The sequence below is a fragment of the Haliotis asinina genome, chromosome 5 (assembly GCF_037392515.1).
Source record: "Haliotis asinina isolate JCU_RB_2024 chromosome 5, JCU_Hal_asi_v2, whole genome shotgun sequence".
NCBI classification, from domain to species: domain Eukaryota; kingdom Metazoa; phylum Mollusca; class Gastropoda; order Lepetellida; family Haliotidae; genus Haliotis; species Haliotis asinina.
This window is the reverse complement of record NC_090284.1, coordinates 14990012-15010216: the sequence shown is the minus strand read 5'-3', so window position 1 is coordinate 15010216 and position 20205 is coordinate 14990012. Positions and strand designations below refer to the sequence as shown.

The 20205-nt window shown below is 39.4% G+C and overlaps 1 protein-coding gene across 3 annotated transcripts in view; it reads right to left on the bottom strand.

Moving 5' to 3' along the window:
• Positions 1-1224: 1224 nt before the first annotated feature.
• Positions 1225-20205, bottom strand: part of LOC137283682 (uncharacterized) — a 39293-nt gene continuing 20312 nt past the window's right edge. Inside the window, exons 4-17 of one of the 3 annotated variants that reach the window (XM_067815331.1) lie at positions 17175-17309; positions 14152-14265; positions 12493-12572; positions 12122-12227; positions 11877-11934; positions 11593-11687; positions 11308-11457; positions 11027-11180; positions 8935-10761; positions 8251-8376; positions 7766-7928; positions 6094-7265; positions 5324-5421; positions 1225-4041 (exon numbers count right to left, since the gene is read on the bottom strand). In XM_067815331.1, the coding sequence (XP_067671432.1) occupies positions 3412-4041; positions 5324-5421; positions 6094-7265; positions 7766-7928; positions 8251-8376; positions 8935-10761; positions 11027-11180; positions 11308-11457; positions 11593-11687; positions 11877-11934; positions 12122-12227; positions 12493-12572; positions 14152-14265; positions 17175-17309 (4908 nt within the window). In that variant the 3' untranslated portion in view covers positions 1225-3411. The remainder of the gene's footprint in view (positions 4042-5323; positions 5422-6093; positions 7266-7765; positions 7929-8250; positions 8377-8934; positions 10762-11026; positions 11181-11307; positions 11458-11592; positions 11688-11876; positions 11935-12121; positions 12228-12492; positions 12573-14151; positions 14266-17174; positions 17310-20205) is intronic. The other 2 variants (XM_067815333.1, XM_067815332.1) reach the window with 2 other exon arrangements.

Here is a 20205-nt window from a genome sequence, read left to right as displayed (position 1 = left end):
TTCTGTTATTGTTTTGTTTTGTTTGTTTTGGGCTTTTTGTTTGTTTTTATTTTGATGGGTTTTTTATTTGTTTTGGTTTATTTTTTGGTTTGTTTTTTTTTGGGTTTTTTTTTTTTTTTGGGGGGGGGGGGTTGGTTGTTGATTTGGTTTTTGTTGTGTGTGTTTGTTGGTGTTTTTTTTGTGGGTTTAGTGTTATGTATATTTGTGTTCTCAAGCTGTGGTGGATTAGTGTACAAATAGTTTTTTTCTGCTATTTTCCAACATTTTAGTGTATACGCTTCTTCTCCAAAACGCTGTACCCGTCACATTCCCATGCTGAGTTAGCGATACCGTGTATAGACGAGGCTGGCTGACTGACGTAACTAAGTTACTTAAAGTAACCTAGTACCCTCCCCGGATACGGTGTTGCACTATGTGTTTCAGGCCAGCGGCACTCCTCTCCAGTTCAGTGAACGTCTTGATATTAGTTACAACGCAACTACATCCCTCCCCGACTCACAGCAAAAATATGTTGTGTCTTCCGGTTGTAACCAAAGTAACACAATTGGACGGACGGAGTTTCCCGTTATTGAAATATTTCTGAAGCACGCCAATACAGTCATGGGACAGAGGCGTAGATAATGTTTCTTTATAATGGTAGCTGCCTCTAGTGCATCAGGTGACCATGCTTCCACACAATAGTGGCTCTAGTGCATGAGATGAGAAACCTTCCACACAACAGTGGTTCTAGTACATGTGATGAGACACCTTCCACACAATAGTGCCTCTAGTGTATCTGATGACCAAGCTTCCACACAATAGTGGCTCTAGTGCATGTGATGAGAAACCTTCCACATAATAGTGGTTCTAGTGCATGTGATGAGAAAAGTTCCACACAATCGTGGTTCTAGTACATTTGATGACTGACCATGCACATAATAGTGGATTTGGTTCATCTGATGACCAACCTTCCACACAATAGTGGCTCTAGTGCATCTGGTGATTAACCTTCCATCAACACACACACCCAAATGCTGGCAAGCATAAACAGCAGTATAGTTAAGCTAATGACAGAACATGTACACATCAGTCAATGATGTCTCATGATTGATAATGCTTCCCTGATGCCAGATCTTGAAAATGATCAGAGCTCATCTAATGTAGAAGTTATGTGTTAACATTGCATATCACATGCCATTAGAAGCACTGACCTAATTTCTCAGGGAATTCAGAACAAAAGATGCGTTATATTTCTGTAAACTATTTTATTTATATTGTTTCATGATATAAGCCTGTGATTGATGGTATCAATGGTCAAAGTACATGTTTCTGGAATGTCATTCATGAACATAATGGTCATGGAACAAATAGTATTTTGATATGTTACTGTGTGCATTTCGATCACAGAAGTCCTCAGATCCATTTCTTGTCTCACCTTCCCCAAGAAAGCTTATATTTATTTCTAGTCAACATTCTATTGCAGTCAATACCTATGAAACAGTATCTGGTAAGAAATCTTTCTTTCCTTAGAAGACAGCATTTGTACCATTTTACACTTAAAGCAATATAAGCAAAAGCTCTCTGAGAACAAGCAAGCAGGACATGACATTTCTTTGTGAAGAATTACACTCATACCTGGCAACAACCTTTGATACAAAAATAAACATTCTAATTTAACAAACAACTTGCTGATATGATAAAAGAACTTATTAATATCCTAAAAAAACGTATCTATTTCACACAAGAAATGAAATCAAATCTTTCACTTAAAGGTTAATTCTTTAACCACCATAACTAATGACCAGTGTCTCAGCATAGCATTTTGTAATCCTTTTCACGAAGTCTCGAAAAAAAAGAAAATAGAAAAGGATATGTAGGTGGATAAACAATAAACCTTTAACTCCTAGAAATCAAATGCCATCTTAAATTTACTCTTACACTAACCAATGCTCATATCTACCTCAGATGTCAAATAAACATGAGAATTAGCAAATGGAAGGGTAAATAAATGACAATTATTATCACAAACACAGACATAACTTGGACGAATTTGAAATAAAGTCTTTTGATATCTAGTTTTTCAATGCTTCTTCAAAAATACTCTTGCATGACATTCCATAACACACTTTCTCAAAACTCATAAATTTAGGTGCCAAAGATAGAAATCTTATGTTTTATGGACTTAATTTGCAACATGATATGGAAGCATATCAAAAAGTGAAAGATATGAAATTTGGTAAGCATATTTTGAAAACGAATAAACAAGTCATGCATTAGTCTCAAAAAGAATGCTGCCGTAGGGAACAATGAACCAATGTGTCAAGTGATGTCTCAACAGGCTGAAAAAAAGCATAAGGAAAATATGATATGAGATATTACAAAACTCTTCAACAATGTTACCAGCACTGTTGTATATTTTCATAAAAATATAAAAGGTGATAATGAGACAGCGCTGTACACTAGATGCTGACTAGATGTTTAAGTACAACTCTCTGTACATTAACATCTCAATGTGAGGGGCGATATCACTGTATCTCTCAAGTATCAGATATAGTACTCAGTACCATATACAGCAAAACGGGTGAAAATGGCAGTTGTCTGATGCTGATACGGTGGAAGATATACGTGATACGTGTGTTATCAGCCCTGACACAAATAACCCTGCTCTGTACCTCACTGATCATGTCAAGGCATCCTATATCCACAACAGTTGTGTATTTACATCTTTGTGTCTAACACACACAAAACAATTGACAAACATCTTTACAATTTACCAAAGCTTGGCATGAAAACTGCCAATATTCTATACAATTAACATTCATATTGTTCACATCTTTGGTTTAACCAAACAAAGAATTGACAACACTTAATAATAATATCATTTGTTCTCTTCATATCGAGTCCAAACCCCATCGTATGAGTGAAGACATATAAAGTAAACATTTACACATCAGCTATGGAAGAAGCTGACATCGAACTCCCAAATCCAAAATGAATATCCCAAAGCCCATTTTTACAAATATATAGGGAATTACGAAAGGCAGCTCCGGTACATCACCTGCAACAAGGAGTGCATAGCACATCATGATATAAAGCGTAGTAGTGCATAGTACCAATGGACAGATTGGACAAGGCATCACATGGCATCAATGCCACTGGACGAAATAGATTCAGATTCATTAACCCTTTCTCTGTGCAGATGCATCATAATGGTAAAAGCATACTATGATGGATAATGTCATAAAAATTTTTCTCCCTGAGAAAATTTTAAATTTTGATATAAGGTCAGAAATACTGTTTAACCTTCCCTACAAAATGGTTTTCGGCACAAAATGTATAAAAGGGATGTTTCATGTTTACAATGTACCCATGGAAGAAAGGGTTAAAGAAATGCTCTGCCTGAGGGATACGATTAAATATACAATGGACAGACTACTGACTGTTGGGCATCATACGACTCATATAGAACTGGCAGTTAACACAGAACTGGCTGCCAGCCACAACACATCTCTTGCTGCACAAGTGACATAACTGGTCTCCGGGCACCCCTGCTGGAGGACTCTCGTCACTGTTAGAACTGTCCATGTCTTCTACCTCTGAGTCCGCATACCCTGGTTTGTGACTATATCTATCTTCATCATCACTATAATATGCCCTATCATCAACACGTAACCTTGGTGATGATGTTTCAGCAGCAGACTCGTAACCAAGGTTTGAGTTTTCAATATTTGCCACTCGTGCAATGTCTTCGCAAAAAGTCACAGATTTCCTTGGCCAGTTGTTCTTTGCCTTCTTGCTCTTCAACACCGACTTGGGTTTTTTAACAGACGAGTTTGACTCTGATTTGCTTCGCTGTCGCTGGGCAATGTACCCTGCATCAGAGTTCTGTTTTCGGACAGGATGCCTGCGGGTCTGAGGCTCTACAGTCACAGTTTCAAAGCGGGATGCTAAAGCACGGACACTGACGTTGGGTTTTACATCATCTAACTCGCTTGAGTTATCACTACCACAATAGGAAGCATCGTTTATCAACAGCTGGTTACATCGCAAGTCAGGCTGGCTCTGAAATATAACATGGGACAATGTTAACACCAACACAGATGGGTCTTTAAAATGTCTGATCATTAGTGAGTCATTAATATGTTCGGGAGGAATTGCAAGGGAGGTCAAGGACAACATTCAAGCACTGCTAACTGTGCAAAGAAAAAGCAAAGAAATTTTCATCTAAAATGTTATTAGAAAGGCAGCAAATGATTCTACATAATTTATGTCAACTCACAAGTTGTAAACGATTGTGTCCCATATTTATCATCAAAACAATAACCATCATGATTCATACAAAGAGACAACTTGCAAAGAAGTCACTCAATTAAAAAGTACCTTTTCTGTTCAAGAACAAAATATTCACCAAAATAAGGGGAAGCAAAGATTACTTTAATAATTCACATGGACAAACAGGAACCCAGGCAGCAACAAAATAGGTTATGCCAGCTTGCACACTTGAAAATGTGCTGGAAAGATTGTGAGGAAAAGACTGGTCCCTTAACTCACAGCTCGATGGTCAGAAACTTGTGACAAATGTTAGTGCTTACTACAGTGGTTAGTGACTATGGAAGATTAGTTTACATAAAAATGGCAGGAAAGTCAGCGAGAAAAGTATGATGGAAGTGAGTGAGTGAGTGAGTTCAGTTTTACACCGCTTTGAGCAACATTCCAGCAATATCTCAGCAGGGGACACCAGAAAAAGGGCTTCACACATTGTACCCATGTGAGGAATCGAACCCGGGTCGTTGGTGTGACGAGTGAATGCTTTAACCACTAGGCTTCACCACCGCCCCTATGATGGAAGTGAGTGCTGGATGATACCACAGAAACATTCAGACATTCTTAGTATGATGAAAGGATTTTGATTATGATATTCAAAATTGTTTTCAGTTTTACAAATACTACAACAAAATACAGACCTACTGTCTTTCATAGAGTCATATGAAAAGCACTAAATAGTGAAAATCATCTAAAATATTAAATGTTTATAAAAAAGCAGGTTCAAAATAATGAAACAATTTTTCAGAATCTGATTACATGCAACTATTCATGGTATTCATAAGACATAAAAAAGAAAACCTGCAGACTGCAATCAAAGTAAAATACAAACGTTTCTATTACATACCTCTACTCTAACATTTAATAAACTATGGAAATAAAATATATTAACAGAACCAAACTAAATAAGGTTAAAATCAGCCCAAAGAAATCCAAAATCTGATGCCATGCATAACACACAAGACAACATGCAAAACCAAGGGAGTTAACCAATGACCATCTATCATGACACAATACTTACTGCCGAATTTTGGCGCATTGTGGAGAGCTGTCCCGGCCATGAGGAGGGAGGATGGAGATCCCCCCGTCCCCGGCGGGAATTACTGGGACCACGCCCACCTGGAGAAGCAAGCACAGTAACACTTGAATAGTGAGAACCACACTCGAGCAGTAAAAGATGCCTGCACAGACAATACTGCCGCCTCTCTTCAGCAAAGGGTAACTGAACAGACAGACATTCTGCCTAAGCTTCTTCCTCAGAGGTTAATGCCAAGATCAGAAAGTATTAGCTTGGAAAGCCAGTATCACCTTTCACAGAAAGTGTTAATATGGTTAGAAGTCATTAACTATTGTAAAAACATCTTCAGTTTTCCAGTGAATTATATCTCCATTCCCGTACAACAACAATCCAGTTGTTGTCCTCAAAAATGGAAATGAAATAACCTGGATTAAAGTGAATGGTGTGGAAAGTTCTAGTATTACTAATATTGGAATGGACAAGACAGGACAAAACAAACTAGGATTAATCTGAACACACTGTTATTACAATCTCTATACAAATTAATAATTCAAAATCTAGCAAGCACATTACCTTAAGACCAAATCATGTGGTTTTATGTATGAGGTATAAAAGCACTGAGGAATCATGTTCCATCAGGGATATTAAAATGCATAAAACAGCTTGTGTTGAATCACATTTCCCTTGGTTTTAGAAGACTGGGGACGATTTATGTAAAAACATGCTAATGTGCTTGCTGTGAGACATGCATTGTGGGTCAGTTAGTAAAGTACCTGGGTTACTAGCGAGCGAGGAATCTACAAGTTTCTGACAGTCAGGCTGTGAGGCGCTTCGTTCAAGCGGCCGTCCCTGATGCTGGGGTACATTCAGGTATTGGCTGCCATACGATGATGTTGGTTTGGGTGACAATCCATTGGATGGACCTCTTGAAGTATTCATTGATACATTCTTTTGAGGAACAGCTGGTTTGTTGGCTGCTTGCTGGGACTGCCTCAAGACAGTGTACTGTCCGGACCTTTCAGCAGGCTTCAGTTGTGTAGGACACATAGGTCGCTGACTTCTACCAACCTCTGTTGACTGGCTTGTCATTGACTTGTTCCTCACTTCCTGGGTAGAATGGGGATGAGCTGATGGTGTCGATGTTGATTGTTGCTGCTGTTGCTGCTGGTGTTGTTGATGTGGATAGTTTGGTGTTCCATTGACAGGCTGTGAAGATGAGCTTTCTCTATGAGAATTTGCAAATCTCTGGTTGATCTGTTCTTGTTGTCTTCTCATGTACTTCCTCTCAAGAAGATCTCTTATCTCTGACTGGCTTAGCTTGTTTGGTCGGCCTGTGGAGCTTCCTGAATCAGATTCACGCCCATCCATCGAATTTGGTGTACTGGAACCAGAGGATGTCCGCATGTTGTCAACACTAAGATTTGAATTTAAAGATTTCTGCTTATTGAGATATGACTGGTATACATCTGCATCTTTGGGTTTAGGATCAACAGGCTTCTTGTTTTTCCTCCGCGGAAGGGTTGCATAAATGTCTATGTTTTCTTGAGATCCAGAAAATTGACTTGAAGCATGAGAGGAGGTTGACTTTGAGGAGAGATTACTGTCTGTGTGAGAATGAACCATGTTATGATTATGGTTGAACTGATCCGAGTTGGACCGAGTCACTGTATTATGAGAATACACATCTTCCCGAAGCTCCTTCTGTGGGGCATCCACATGTGTGGAGGAGCTGCTCTGCCGGTGATGCTGAGAGGAACTGCTACCCTGTCTGTCATGGTGAGACAACCCACTGTCAGTTCGTAAGTGAGCCTTATTTGGCTGAGATGTAGAACTAGCGTTCACAGAGCCTGGAGCACACTTCTGTGATCTGTCTCTGGAACTGCTACTTCTGACTGAACCACCATCTTGACTTGATGTGTCCGAATCACTGCTGTTCATGGTCAGCCTGAAGCACAACAAAAGATTTATAACAATCACCTGCATCAGACTCATCATTCTGTGAGTGAGAGAGTGAGTATAGTTTTATGCCCAATTTAACAATATTTCTGCAACATCATGGTGTGTGGAACATCAAAAATGGACCACACACACTGTAGCCATGTGGGGAATCAAACCTGGATTTTGGCATGACAAGCCAATGCTTCAACCACTGGGGTACCCGCCCCATGACCCCTCATCATAATGTAATACTGCAATGAAGGAATATTTGTCTTCTTAATTGCTGCGTTTCATTTGCAGTAACTACTGGTCTAGTTTCATGCAGTTTGTTGAGGCAATATACACATGTCATCATGCTTGGGAAAACCAAAAATAACTTTCACACATTCTGTTCATTTTGTCTTGGTATAACACTTAAGAATATAGCTGGGATAACAGTGGTTTAAGGGTTGTCCAAGAACCTGGAGTGTTTAAAAAGTTTGCCCAAGGGAAGCAACTCCCACATACCTGCTGTTACATTGTGAGTCACCAGACCTGTCCTGCATGGCCCTTGAGTTAATGCGTAGTGCCAGACTCCTGGCCTTCAGAAGACATGCGTTGTGCTTCCTTTGTGCGTAGACTAGTGACTGGTGGGTGATACTTTTCTGATTCATCGCTTCACGAAGGCAACCTTGAAAAAGTAGACACATATTACATAACCTTTCCCTAAGATTCTATGAGCTTTTATGGATCATCGTAATTCTATTAAACCAAAATTAGATACATAATCCATATACATATGTACATTATACATAGATCTTTAAATACTCATGGGAGGTTCATTGACTCTGATGTGAAATATATTTTCCACATCGAGTTACTGTCATCATGAATACTGCAACCATGACAACCAGAACTAAAAATAACAATTATCAACCAGCTGTTGTTTATAATAAACATTATTACAAAAGCATATGAATCATGTATTTGTGCAGAGAAGCGCAGCAGCTCACCAGAGGCGCTGTCACAGAAGCGCTGAGCTTCCTCTAGTTTCCCATCAGTTTCAGACAGGATACACTGATCCATCAGATCATCTGATTTGCGGCAGAGCATCAGGAAGTGGTCACTGCACACGGCCACTGGAACACACAGGTCAGGTTAAACAGAGAAGGGCTATCAGTGAGTGAGTGAGTGAGTGTAGTTTTATGCCGCTTTTAGCAATTTTCCAGCAATATCACCGCAGGGGACACCAGAAAAGGACATCACATATTGTGCGCATCACACATCACATATTGAGTATTGTGAATGAAAACTAGTCTTCGGCGTGACAAACGAACACCAAACCCCAGATGGGCTAGCAGCAATATGTAAGTCTCTTTCATATATCATAATCATAATGAGAACAAATACACATCCAATCAGACACAAGTCAGGAAATTATAGCAGTGAACAGTTTCACATTTAATATTACCATTAGCTCCAAATGCATAACCAGGAACAGAAGCTGCTGGAATATGCCAAAAGAATTAAAGAGTTTATGGCAGCCATTAGTATTATAAAGAATTAAAGAGTTTAAGGCAGCCATTAGTAATATAAAGAATTAAAGAGTTTAAGGCAGCCATTAGTAATATAATTGCTGTTACTACTATTATCACTTAACAGGTTTTGTCACTTTAAGTCATGTCGTCAACACTCACCTTCCCTCTGCATAGCAGTCGGTAGGGGTTCAGGCGGGGATGGAGCTGGGCTGGGGGAAGAGGATGGGGGCTGTCCAGGACGCCGCACCTCAACCACAGTTTTGGTAGCCTCCTGGAAAGGTGCAGGTGATGACCTGAGCGTGTCCTCAAAACTCCTCTCCTTGATGGGATGCAGAACCTGCCGACCATGCAGCTGATCATGGTGTTTATGATGTTGTTGGTCACTTCCCATTTGTCCATTCATAGGTGGAGGACCCTGCTTGTTAACTTCAGACATAGGGTTATCATGATGACTGTCTGGACTTGGACTAGACTTCAAGCTGTGAGAGCGATCATATGCTGGATGATGGTTATTGATGGTATTTGGAACAATCATGCCCCTAGAAAGGAAGTACACAGAGTAAGGATTGACGGTTTCACTACCAGTTGAACTGGAGCTGTTCCGATCACTGCTGCCATAACCAGAATCTTTGTATGATCCTATGGAAACATTGTCATACGGAATCTCCACACTCAAGGCCTTCTTCCCCTCACCATTCCGACCTGCGAGAAGTCTGCCCATCATACTGTCCGACTCAATGCTGCTGCCACTGGTGTAACTAGCATTACTGACAGAAGAGCCCTGTCTCTGGACACCTTGATGCTTCAGGATGTTCTCAACCATACTTCGCTCAATATACATGACTGGATCATCCACAAAATCTCCATCTTTGTTCTTCTTGTTCTTTCTCTTCTCGCCATTTTTGGCAGACTTTTTAACTTTAGTTTTCTTACCATCAGCTGTCTTGCCAGTTGAGCCTTGCTTGTCATGGTTGGGAACAGGAGGAACTGGTCGCTGAGGTTGCCCTGGTGGAGGAGGTGCAGCTCTTCGGCAAGGTGGTCCACCATCTACACAATCTGCTCCTTGCTGACCCTCCTGCCTCATGTTGGCTGTGTTAGGTATAACAGGCATGGATACAGGAATAGGCACTGCCTTTTTGTTTAGAGGCTTATTAACTTGGTCCTTGATGTGGATGTTTCCCATTGAGTTCTGTCTGTTAAGGACATTGATTTCTGATTCTGATCGATATTGCTCTGCAGTCACTAGCTTCTTCTTTCTTGGCAGTGTTGCCAGACCAGATTGGACTGGGCTGTGCGACATGCTGTCAATGTTCTCATAGGTATGTGAAGATGGTTTTGGACGAACTACACGGTGCTGGTTCGGGTTGACAATGTCAGAGTTAATGCTGACTGAATCCTCACCATTAGATATGGTGTTCTGATGGGCCCTTTGATATTCCAGCGAATTGGGCTGATTGGTTGGGGAGACTTGATACCTTACAACATCACTGCGGACTCTGTCCTTTCCCTTCTTAAAGCTATCCTTCCTGAAGGCTTCATTCCCTCTCGCCATGGCCTGTGTGACAGGTAAGTTGGTGGGATCAAAATTGAGAGATGGTCTTCTGAATGGATCCTTTGTGGACAGAGTGTAGTTGCCATCACCATCCTCCTCAAGAGTTTGAAGGTCTCCAGAAGACTGTCCACCATAAAGAATATCCCTCTCTGGATGGTAGCTGCCACTTACCATTGGCTGAGCATTGTTGGTTGCAGATTTTCCTGACATGGCATACAAAAAACTTGGTTGGCGTTTATGTTCAGCTTGAATCTGCTTGCCAGATGGTCGGGGTGCATCATTTTGCCAATTCTCGGGTCCAGGAGTCACAGCCCGTCTGCCTGTATCAGTGTTTGCATGTTGGTCAGGATTTGGTGTCCTTGACCTTCTTGCTGGCATGCTCTTAATGCTTTCATGTGTCCTGTCCAAGCCACTGTCACTATCGTCATATGCACCTGTGGAATATAAAGGAAATTGTCATAAATGAATAATCAAAGTCCATAACATGAAATTTCCTTTTATCATCACCACTAAAAATCTGTCACACATGTTGACAAGAACCTATTCCATCCTGGAATCCTGCTGGGGTTATTTCATTAATGAAATCTTACAATCAAACAGATGACACATTGAAACCTCCTATCTTCTTAGATGCTTTGGTTATGTATTCCTCAAAGAAATCTACAAAGTGTTACAGTAATAAACACAGGTACTACATACATGCAGGGAAAGAGTATCCTTCGGCCATGGTTCTTTTCTTCATAGCGGTCTCCACGGGAACAGGAGTGGCAGCAGGGTTGGCATACAGCAGCAACAAAGGTTGGTACCGACCTCGCATGCACTTGTCTACAACATGGCTCCAGTTGGGACCAATCTGGCAACAGGAAAGCCATGTTTGGCATAAAACTGCATGTGGTATTACAAACAAACTCGACGTCATTCTTTGGTAGAATATTTCAATGAAACAATCATGATGTGGTGATAACTGAATTATACCATACCTCTTTGACAGTTGCATCATCAAAGTAGATCCATACTTTCAGTTTGCTGTGGAATACAAAGGTGGAATAATGTTTGCCGTAGTAACACACCACACCGACCAGATGCAGCTTGGGAAGGGAATTCATGTCCAGCAGCACGGAATGGAACACCTGAACAGAAACAGTGCCATGTTAGACAGACAGACAGACAGACAGACAGACAGACAGACAGACAGACAGACCCATGATACACAGAAATTGAAAATTGTCTTGATAAAGAAAGGCTGAACATAACAATCCACTTACATCCTGCAACATGATTGTTGTTCCAATGTTTCGGGCAACCTCGGTTGTCATCTCTATGCTTGGATGGTCAGAGTCCCAAACTAGTCCCACACTCACTGAAAATGTAATAAAGCAGTCACATTAACTCTATATAAACAAAAGATATAGCCTCAGAATAATCACTTAGTTCCTATTAGTCAGTACTCAGTCAGGGAACTCATTGCCTGCAGCATGAACTGAAATGAATACCATGAGCAGGTTTTGGTCAAATGCAGTCAGATAAGGATATTTCTGCTAGAACTCACCAACATCAGGGCAACTCTTTAATGTTCTTCGAATCTGGACACTTTTCCCACAGTTACCCTGTAAAATGAAAACAATCATCAAATCTTTGTTTATAGAAGTTGTTTTGTTCATTGTACCAGCACCATATAACATTTAAAATTATTAAAAATTTTAGCTTGCAGTAATTTATAGTGAGTGAGTTATTATTTAACGTCACATCGGCAATATTGCAGCCATATCGTGACAAGAAGTAATTTATACTTACAGGACATGATCGAATGTCACCCATGGCAACAGCACTTCGCAGTAGAAGACCAAATCTGTCTGGATGGAGAATATCACCACTCTTCTGCATGAGACGTGACTGAGACCTGTAGTCACAAATAAACATGATTACTGAGGCGATTCATTTTACACAACCACCAATTCATCCATGTATCCAATCAATGTAAATGAGTATTTAAATGGGAAATATGAGATAAAATCAAAGCTGACAGAGAAGGACTTTCAAAGATCTGTAAAAAATCTAATCTTAATTACACCAATGTTTTCAATATGCTGGAGAATAAAGTGCCATGTTTAGGTGTATCAGAGTTCAGCAGGAAGTATGTACCAAGGTACAATTGTGGTACTTACACAAGATTATTGGCAGTCACATAGTGCACCATCTCCTGGAAATTGTGAGGCTTGGAGCTTGCTCCACATGGGCACACGATCTGTTAATGGCAACATCAAATTGTTAGATAAACTGTGGCCGGGAACAGTAACACCTCTACAGCAATCAGGATGACAAACACAAACAAGGTCTAGTATGTTTGTCTCAATCGTTTGTGACAAATCCTGGTTATCAAGTACAGAAAAAGCGACATTTCTTACTGTTGCCATGAATAATGAGTTAGTCTTTAAAGTCTTAAAGATGTTGTAAATTATTTCTTTCAGACGAGCACTTTAACTGGCATTCATCAAAATGAGCAATCAAATTTTCAAAGTATTTCCATCCAGTCTAATCTGTGTGCCAATACTCAATGGGAATTAAGCTTGAATCTTCAGCACAGACGCAGTGTGTACTAACCAGCTAGCCAATGCTGCCATCCCTAATATATATATTTTCTCACCAAAACACAAACAAAAACCACCAGTGACATATTCCAGCTAATCAAACAGCAGAAGTTTCCTATCAGTATTATTATTTCCTCATAAATGTCCAAAGGGTATGTGCTTTGCAAACATAATTTGCTCCTAATCAATAACCCAAATAAAGGCCAAATGAATGATTTAGTTAACTTCATATTAATCGTGTATTCATATATTGATGGAACTGAAAAAAATACAAACAAAACAGAAGGACAAACAACCATCAGTTTGACTCGGTAAATGTCTTGTGGCAAGCTGTTGCGATGCTGTTCTGTTGATTGATACATCTGTGTATGTAATATGAAATCAATTTAGGTCAATCAATATTAATTACATAGGAGAAACCACTGCAGCATTGAGCATTATCGGCTGTACCCAATAGCCTCAGGATATTCGCAACTGTCAACTTTATTGGCAGCAAAGCTGATCAATGAGCACAGCCTCTGGGGACATCTGGTGAGAAATATTGGAAACTGACAAGTAAGTCACCCTTGAGATGACAGTTTCAGGTGAGAGGTGTACACTATTACACACTATTCACCTCCCTTGCAACACACAACCTGATGGGTTATCGAAAAATGACAAACTCAAAATCAATGACTGATTGTGGGTATTTTCTCCTTATTGTGTAATGATAAATACAGGAAATTTCATGACACGATATGACTCAGCACATGTGAATTTGTTCATTGTAGAGACTACCAGAGGCAATCGTCTGGGTCCTTGTAATAACCTTGAGGTAAAAATGAAAGGTTAAACAGCCCTGGATCAAAATTATTTAGTACCAGGGGTTCAATTTTTTTCAAAAACTACTTGCCACAGATCCAGTGACTTCAAGAAAGTAACTTGTCCCAATTTTCCACTTGCCCTGATTTTCTAACAGTGTTTGATGTTAATGTTTACTGGACTATTTATCAAAGAATGATAAATTTCAATGAACGATAGCTCTAAATTATTATCATAATTATTATTATTATAATTATTATGATCATAAGTGGAAATTTTCTAGTGGTACATGGACAAGTAAGATACCATTATTTGATTGCCTGAAATGAAAATTGACGTGTCCCGGGCGTCGGGCGATGGGATTTTTTAACCCCTGAGTACATCAAAGAAATGAAAATAGGAATGGGATGGGTCTAGATAGATGGCGCCACTCACCTGGTCGCAGACCGACATGGCAAACTTCTGGTGTGGCAGACAGTGGGGTGCCGTGCAGTCATCCTCGCTGTGGTCGTTAGCGATGTGGAGATGGATTCGGCGTAGGATGTTCTCCTGCAGAAAATAGAAACACATATTGGTCATCCGTGGAATAACAGTCCATGATGCAACAGATTAGTGCCTAACAAGGTCAGCAAAAGATGAATGTCTCATACAAAGACAAGCTTAATTGAGGATACAGTCGGCCCATGATGCTAAACATCAATTACCATCCATTTACAGACACAGGATTAACTGAGGCGAAAAGACAACTAAACGAACACTTGTTACTGGTTCACATTACAGTAGCCATTGACATATTGCTCCCTAATATAATTTGAGTCCTTATTGTACAATGACAAACTTCACTCAGTTCAGCGATACAACATACACAAAACCCACAATGTAATGGTGCAATAGATAATAATGAAGTCACTGTACATACCAGATTGGTATTGAAAAAGTCTGTCCCATATGAGAGTTGTGCACAATAAATACTCTTCTTATATCTATTATATTATTTTTTTTATTCATTTACTTTACACTAATCATCAAGCAGCAGGAAATTTATTGTGATTGATTTATGTTGTGAAGAAATTAATCTGGAACAAGCTGCCGCATTGTTATTTGTCATCAGATGCTGATGACAAGATGTTTACTTTTCCCATCTAATAATTCAGAAGTTTCAGACCATCCTACGGTAAAACAGTGACATTGTATCCCTGAATCCTCTTCATTGAAGCCTAAGGTCTCATCAAATATTCCCACAATTCTCAACTACAATGCATACGATTTTTGTGTGTGGTGGTTATGGCACAAAAATACAAAGCAAATACCTGTCCTAATATTGATCCATTTACCTCAGGCAAAGCCTGTAAAAGGCAAATGGTTTGGGTTAGAGGTGTAGTGGTGGAGTGTCGTGACGTTTAGCTTTCACAGGGACAAACTGACCGTGACAAAGGCCGTATTTACCACACCAGCCTCTCCTGGCCGGTGGAATGTGTATGATAAATACACCTGAACGTTCCAGACCACATGGCTCAATGTACAAGTGTAGTTGTAGTGTGAAAAACACAGTGCAGTCTGCCAATCTGTGTGTGGGTAAACGCGGAGGTTAACTTGCACTTGCAGAAAAGCGGTACACATTTCTATCAAGTATTCCTGTGTCTACCAAGAATTTCTGTGTCGGTGTTTCGATGTTGTGATCACATTCCATTAGGATTGTTATACAAATGAGTCAGTGAAAGCCGAGCAGCACTTAAGGCCACTGAATAAAGTGTACTTGCCTATCTTTTGTTAAGGGTTAAATAGGGAGTACTGTTATATATCAAACATGATTGAGAGTGAATGTGGGTGGCAGAATGTTTTAAACTGTGTGTGGCAGTGAGGCTCCCTATGTCTGTAAACAGCACATGTTTATTGTCAGTAGGCATGCATGTGGAGACGTGTAGGTACAGTAGTAATACTAATCACATTCATTGCACTTCAGATACAGGAACGAGTGAGCAAGTTTAGTTTTATGCTGCTTGTAGCTGTATTTCAGCAATGTCACAGCCAGAAATGGGCCTTACACATTTTACCCCATGTGGGGAATCAAACCTGGGTTTTCAGCATGATGAGCAAACACTTTAACCACTAGGCTACCCCACTGCACTTCAGATTCATGAAGATACTGTGACAGCCTTAAGCATCTCTTCTGTCTACTGTGGACTTTTATGAGCATTACCAATGTCTTCCCAGGCACTCTTACACGCATATTCTATTGCAAACTTTAATAAAACCTTCATTGTTTCATTTACTGAATACATGAATACACAGGCACACCTGAATTCCAGAAGGTGATTACAATGAATCTTTGGAGATTTTAAGGAAAAAATCCCTTTCTTCTGGTTTGCAAATTTAAACTTAAACTGTATGCTACCTCACACAGGCACAACAGCAAATGATTAATTCAAGGTAAAATACTAATCAGTTTTATTGGGATCTTGCATGATCGCGATTCCCTTATTTTCTTATTCTAAATTGGCACAAAAATTAACTTAAAATGGAATAAATAATTTGAAAAATACCTGATGGAACAGCCAAGTGTTTCCTATATGCCCCCTGGGTCATAATCAATATTGATGCATTTTATCTGACTTCCAAGGACCAAAGAACCTAATCATTATCTCAACAGGTGCACCTTCATTATAAGACTACATTACCACCATTATTCATTATACAACAGCCTGGCACGCAACAACATGCTAAATTAACTTTTTCATCGCTTAAATACTGTACTCAGTTGCACACAAAAAATATACAGGGCAGCCACAAAGTACTGGAAATTAAAAATAAATCTACGTGGTTACTATTAGTACAATCCCTTTGCCATCTTCACTTTGAATCCGTTGTGAGATCAGCTGCTTCTGTTACACTTTTCCTGGTATTAAACATAATGATGATGTGGGTTTTAACTTCTTCGATTATTTTAAAAAACCAAATCACTTCGTAACTTTCTTGCAATGTTCAGAATATAATCATTAAATGTTCCTCAAGGTTAGGCCTACATATATATTGATTGTACACAGAAATTAAAAATGTATTACAAAAGAATTTGTAAAATTTGTCTGCTAAAACATAATAACTATTCAAAAGAATCCATGACAAACTAAGTAAGTAATTAAAAAGAACCGGTTGCTCTTTAACTCCTTTTGAGTCAAGTGTAGACAGGTGCAAGAGAATTAGGCCATTTTCAAAAATACAAATCTGCCAATAGATCAAATGCTTTTCAGGTGTTCTTGTTTCAGAACCTGCATGATGTATGACGATGAAATTAGGCTAATTTCCTGACCTGTCGCCTGTAGAATGTCAGGTGAGACTGTTTCAAGACTTAAGGACAGTAAACTGGGTCAACATGTTACGGACACTTGTGGCTGTCATGTCACCATTTAGGTTGTCATTCAACTGGCAAGCTGGCCATTATTTTGACATGTTCTACTTACAAAGCACTCTGCAGCATCATCCATGTGGCCCAACTGAAAGCGCTGCTGGTTGGCGAACGTTTCCGCCAAAGCTTTGCGGAGTGCATCTGGATGGAGTGACGTCTGATCACTGTACTGAAGCTGTGTGAATATCACCTGCAAATAATTAGGAAATGACACATCAAACAATGTATACATTTGAAAATCCACAGTGAACATAGCTGTGGTGCTTCAGTCAGCTTACATAGTAATCTATCCTGACAAGGTTTTCAGGACTGATGTCGACATCACATATTTTCTTTAGATGTGATCTAGTTTTACTTAACATAATATTCAAAACAAAAAATGAAGGCAATCAATTTTTGATGACTAATCATTTGTATGACTGCCAGACATAACTTTCTAGTCTGATTCCCCATATGGGTACTATGTGTGAAGTATCTTCCCGGGGTCCCTTACTCACTCACTCATTCACTCACATCTCCAACTTGTTTCCTCTTCTCAAAGCTCAAATGTCAGTCATTAATAATCAACACTGTGAGTGCAGAGTAACCGATAATTCAGGTCTGGCAAAATAATAGCTATTGGTGGCATGCATGCCATTTGAAGTATTGGAGGACAACATTCACTATTCATGGGCATGTGTATGAACACAGTCATGTAGGTGTTAGTTACTTGAAGCCTGAAGAACAGACTCAGCACAGCTTGTGAACAAATACTTCTCAGATTGATGGAAATACAGAAGACACAAGAACTAAGTATGTCTTTTAAAAAGGCAGAATGCATTAACCAAAATCAAAATTACATAAAATGGACTTATTAGCTGACACAAGAACTTTGGTTCAGGTCATTTTTACCATTATCCGAACACTGAGTCATTAAGATTTTATGTTGCTTTTAGCAATATTCCATCAATATCACTGCAGCGGACACTTTGTACCCAGGGTGAATTGAACTCAGGTCTTTTGTGTGATGACTAAACACTTCAACAAATAGTCTACCGGTCTGCCTTATATGCCAGCACTATCCCATTTTAAACCACCAGTCTACCTGTAAGGTCTTCGCTGCTGATGCTGGTTGAGAATAAAGCAAAAGGAATTAAAGAAAAAACACTACCATAATATGGATGTGATTTATCTGTCATATACTGCATAACTATAGTAACTGGATGTAAGTATATTTTAGCAATATATTTGGCAGTAACTGAGAGCTTCTTTAATACGAGGATAGAGCAACGGGTGTTTTGTAAGATTTTATGAGGTTTCTTTTACACATTAAATCTTCCATCTCCCTTGGTAAACCACAGGTGTTGGTTTCAGAGATTCACCTCCATCACAGATCTAAACATTGATCATCTGAGGCATTACAAATACATGCTTCTCCATTTCCACCTTGCAGACGGACTGTTTAATCTGACAGTTAAAAAAGATGGATGAGTTCCTTCCAGGATTAGACTGTTTGAAAAACAAATTAGAATAGCGGTTCAAACAGCACCAGCTTCCCTTGTTCACTATTTGTCAGGAAAATGGTGACATCGATACACGGAAACCACCGGAGCATACAACACTGTCGTATTGATTGCCGAGTTGCACTATCAGTAGAGAAGCTTATTATTTATTGATTGCTGTCCTCTCGCCAATGAGACAAGTAGGCCCCATCCAGACACGTGTGGATCAAATATCATATAATAGCTTCAACAACCTAGCCACCTCGCAGGTAGCTGAACATGAACAGTGACAGAGCTATTGTTGCAACAGAACACACTTCCCGTTGCGGGAACGTGTACGCAGGTCTGTCCAATCAACATCATCATCCAGTAATGCAAATATCTGAGAAGCAACAGACAGAATAGTTACAATGAGAGTTGTTGGGGTTCAATTTGTTGGTTTTTTTTATAATTTTTCAAATACCTGTGTACTATCTTTAAAAACAGAAAAGTTATTTTTACACAGCTCCTTTCTTCTTGACTAATCTATTTTTCAGAAATAAAATCTGTTAATACAAGAACATGAGTGTGCACACAGTGCAAGACAATAAAACAATCTGTCACTGATTAAAAATGTGCAAGCAATCATACATAATTTAGAATTATCATTATGAGTATTAAATAATTAATGTCTTCAAACAAGCAACAACAAACACCATTTTGTTTCTATGTTGCTGCACACTTCACAACATGCTAAATCGTTCACGTTGACAGGTCTCTCTACCATTTCAGAGCAATCATTTCAGGAACATATTCTCTTTCAATCCATTTAATGAACAGGAACAAATATCTGATGTCTTTCAATGCATTTAATAAGTTTTTAAGGTAATACCCCACACTCAAACAATAACATTTTGAGATGTGCCCTTTATTCCCCTTTGATAAGGAGGTCAGTGTGATCTCAGCAGGGCGCCATTAGAACATTCAGCATGTGTTGTGATGTTCAGTCACCAGTATCCCCGCGAGACATTTACGCTCATTGCTGTCCTCATGAAAACAACAAGGAAAGCCTCAATTCATGCACTAGTAGATAGATACACATGTTCCGTCTATGCAGCAAGTCGGTTGTGAAATTGCAGAGGCATTAAAAATGGAAAGGTTTATGCCAAATATGTCACACCTGATTAGATTCTTTGTATGTTATCTTTGTGATCTAAATAATCAGGGGACTTGGACAAAGGTAAGCTTTCCACGTACAATGTGGCATACAGTTTCATCGCCCATCACATGCAATAATTGTTTGACCAGTCTACAGAAGATACAAGCACGTACACTATAGCATTGTCTCGTCCAAGTCATTAAGATGTATGATTACTGTAAACCCTATTTCCATAATCCCAATTTACAATCTTGATCCAGGCCATGAGTACTTCATCAGGATACAATGAGCCTTCACTTTCCGAAGCCGCCACTGAGCTGTTAGTATATTGCTAACTGGCATAAAACTAAAGTCATTCATTAACTTTCTGGAGACAACAACTCATGTGTAAGGTGAATTTTCCAGCGTTGAGTATCCAGCAATTTTTCACAAAATGTTTATACTTTGGGTTCTTCATGAACTGAACT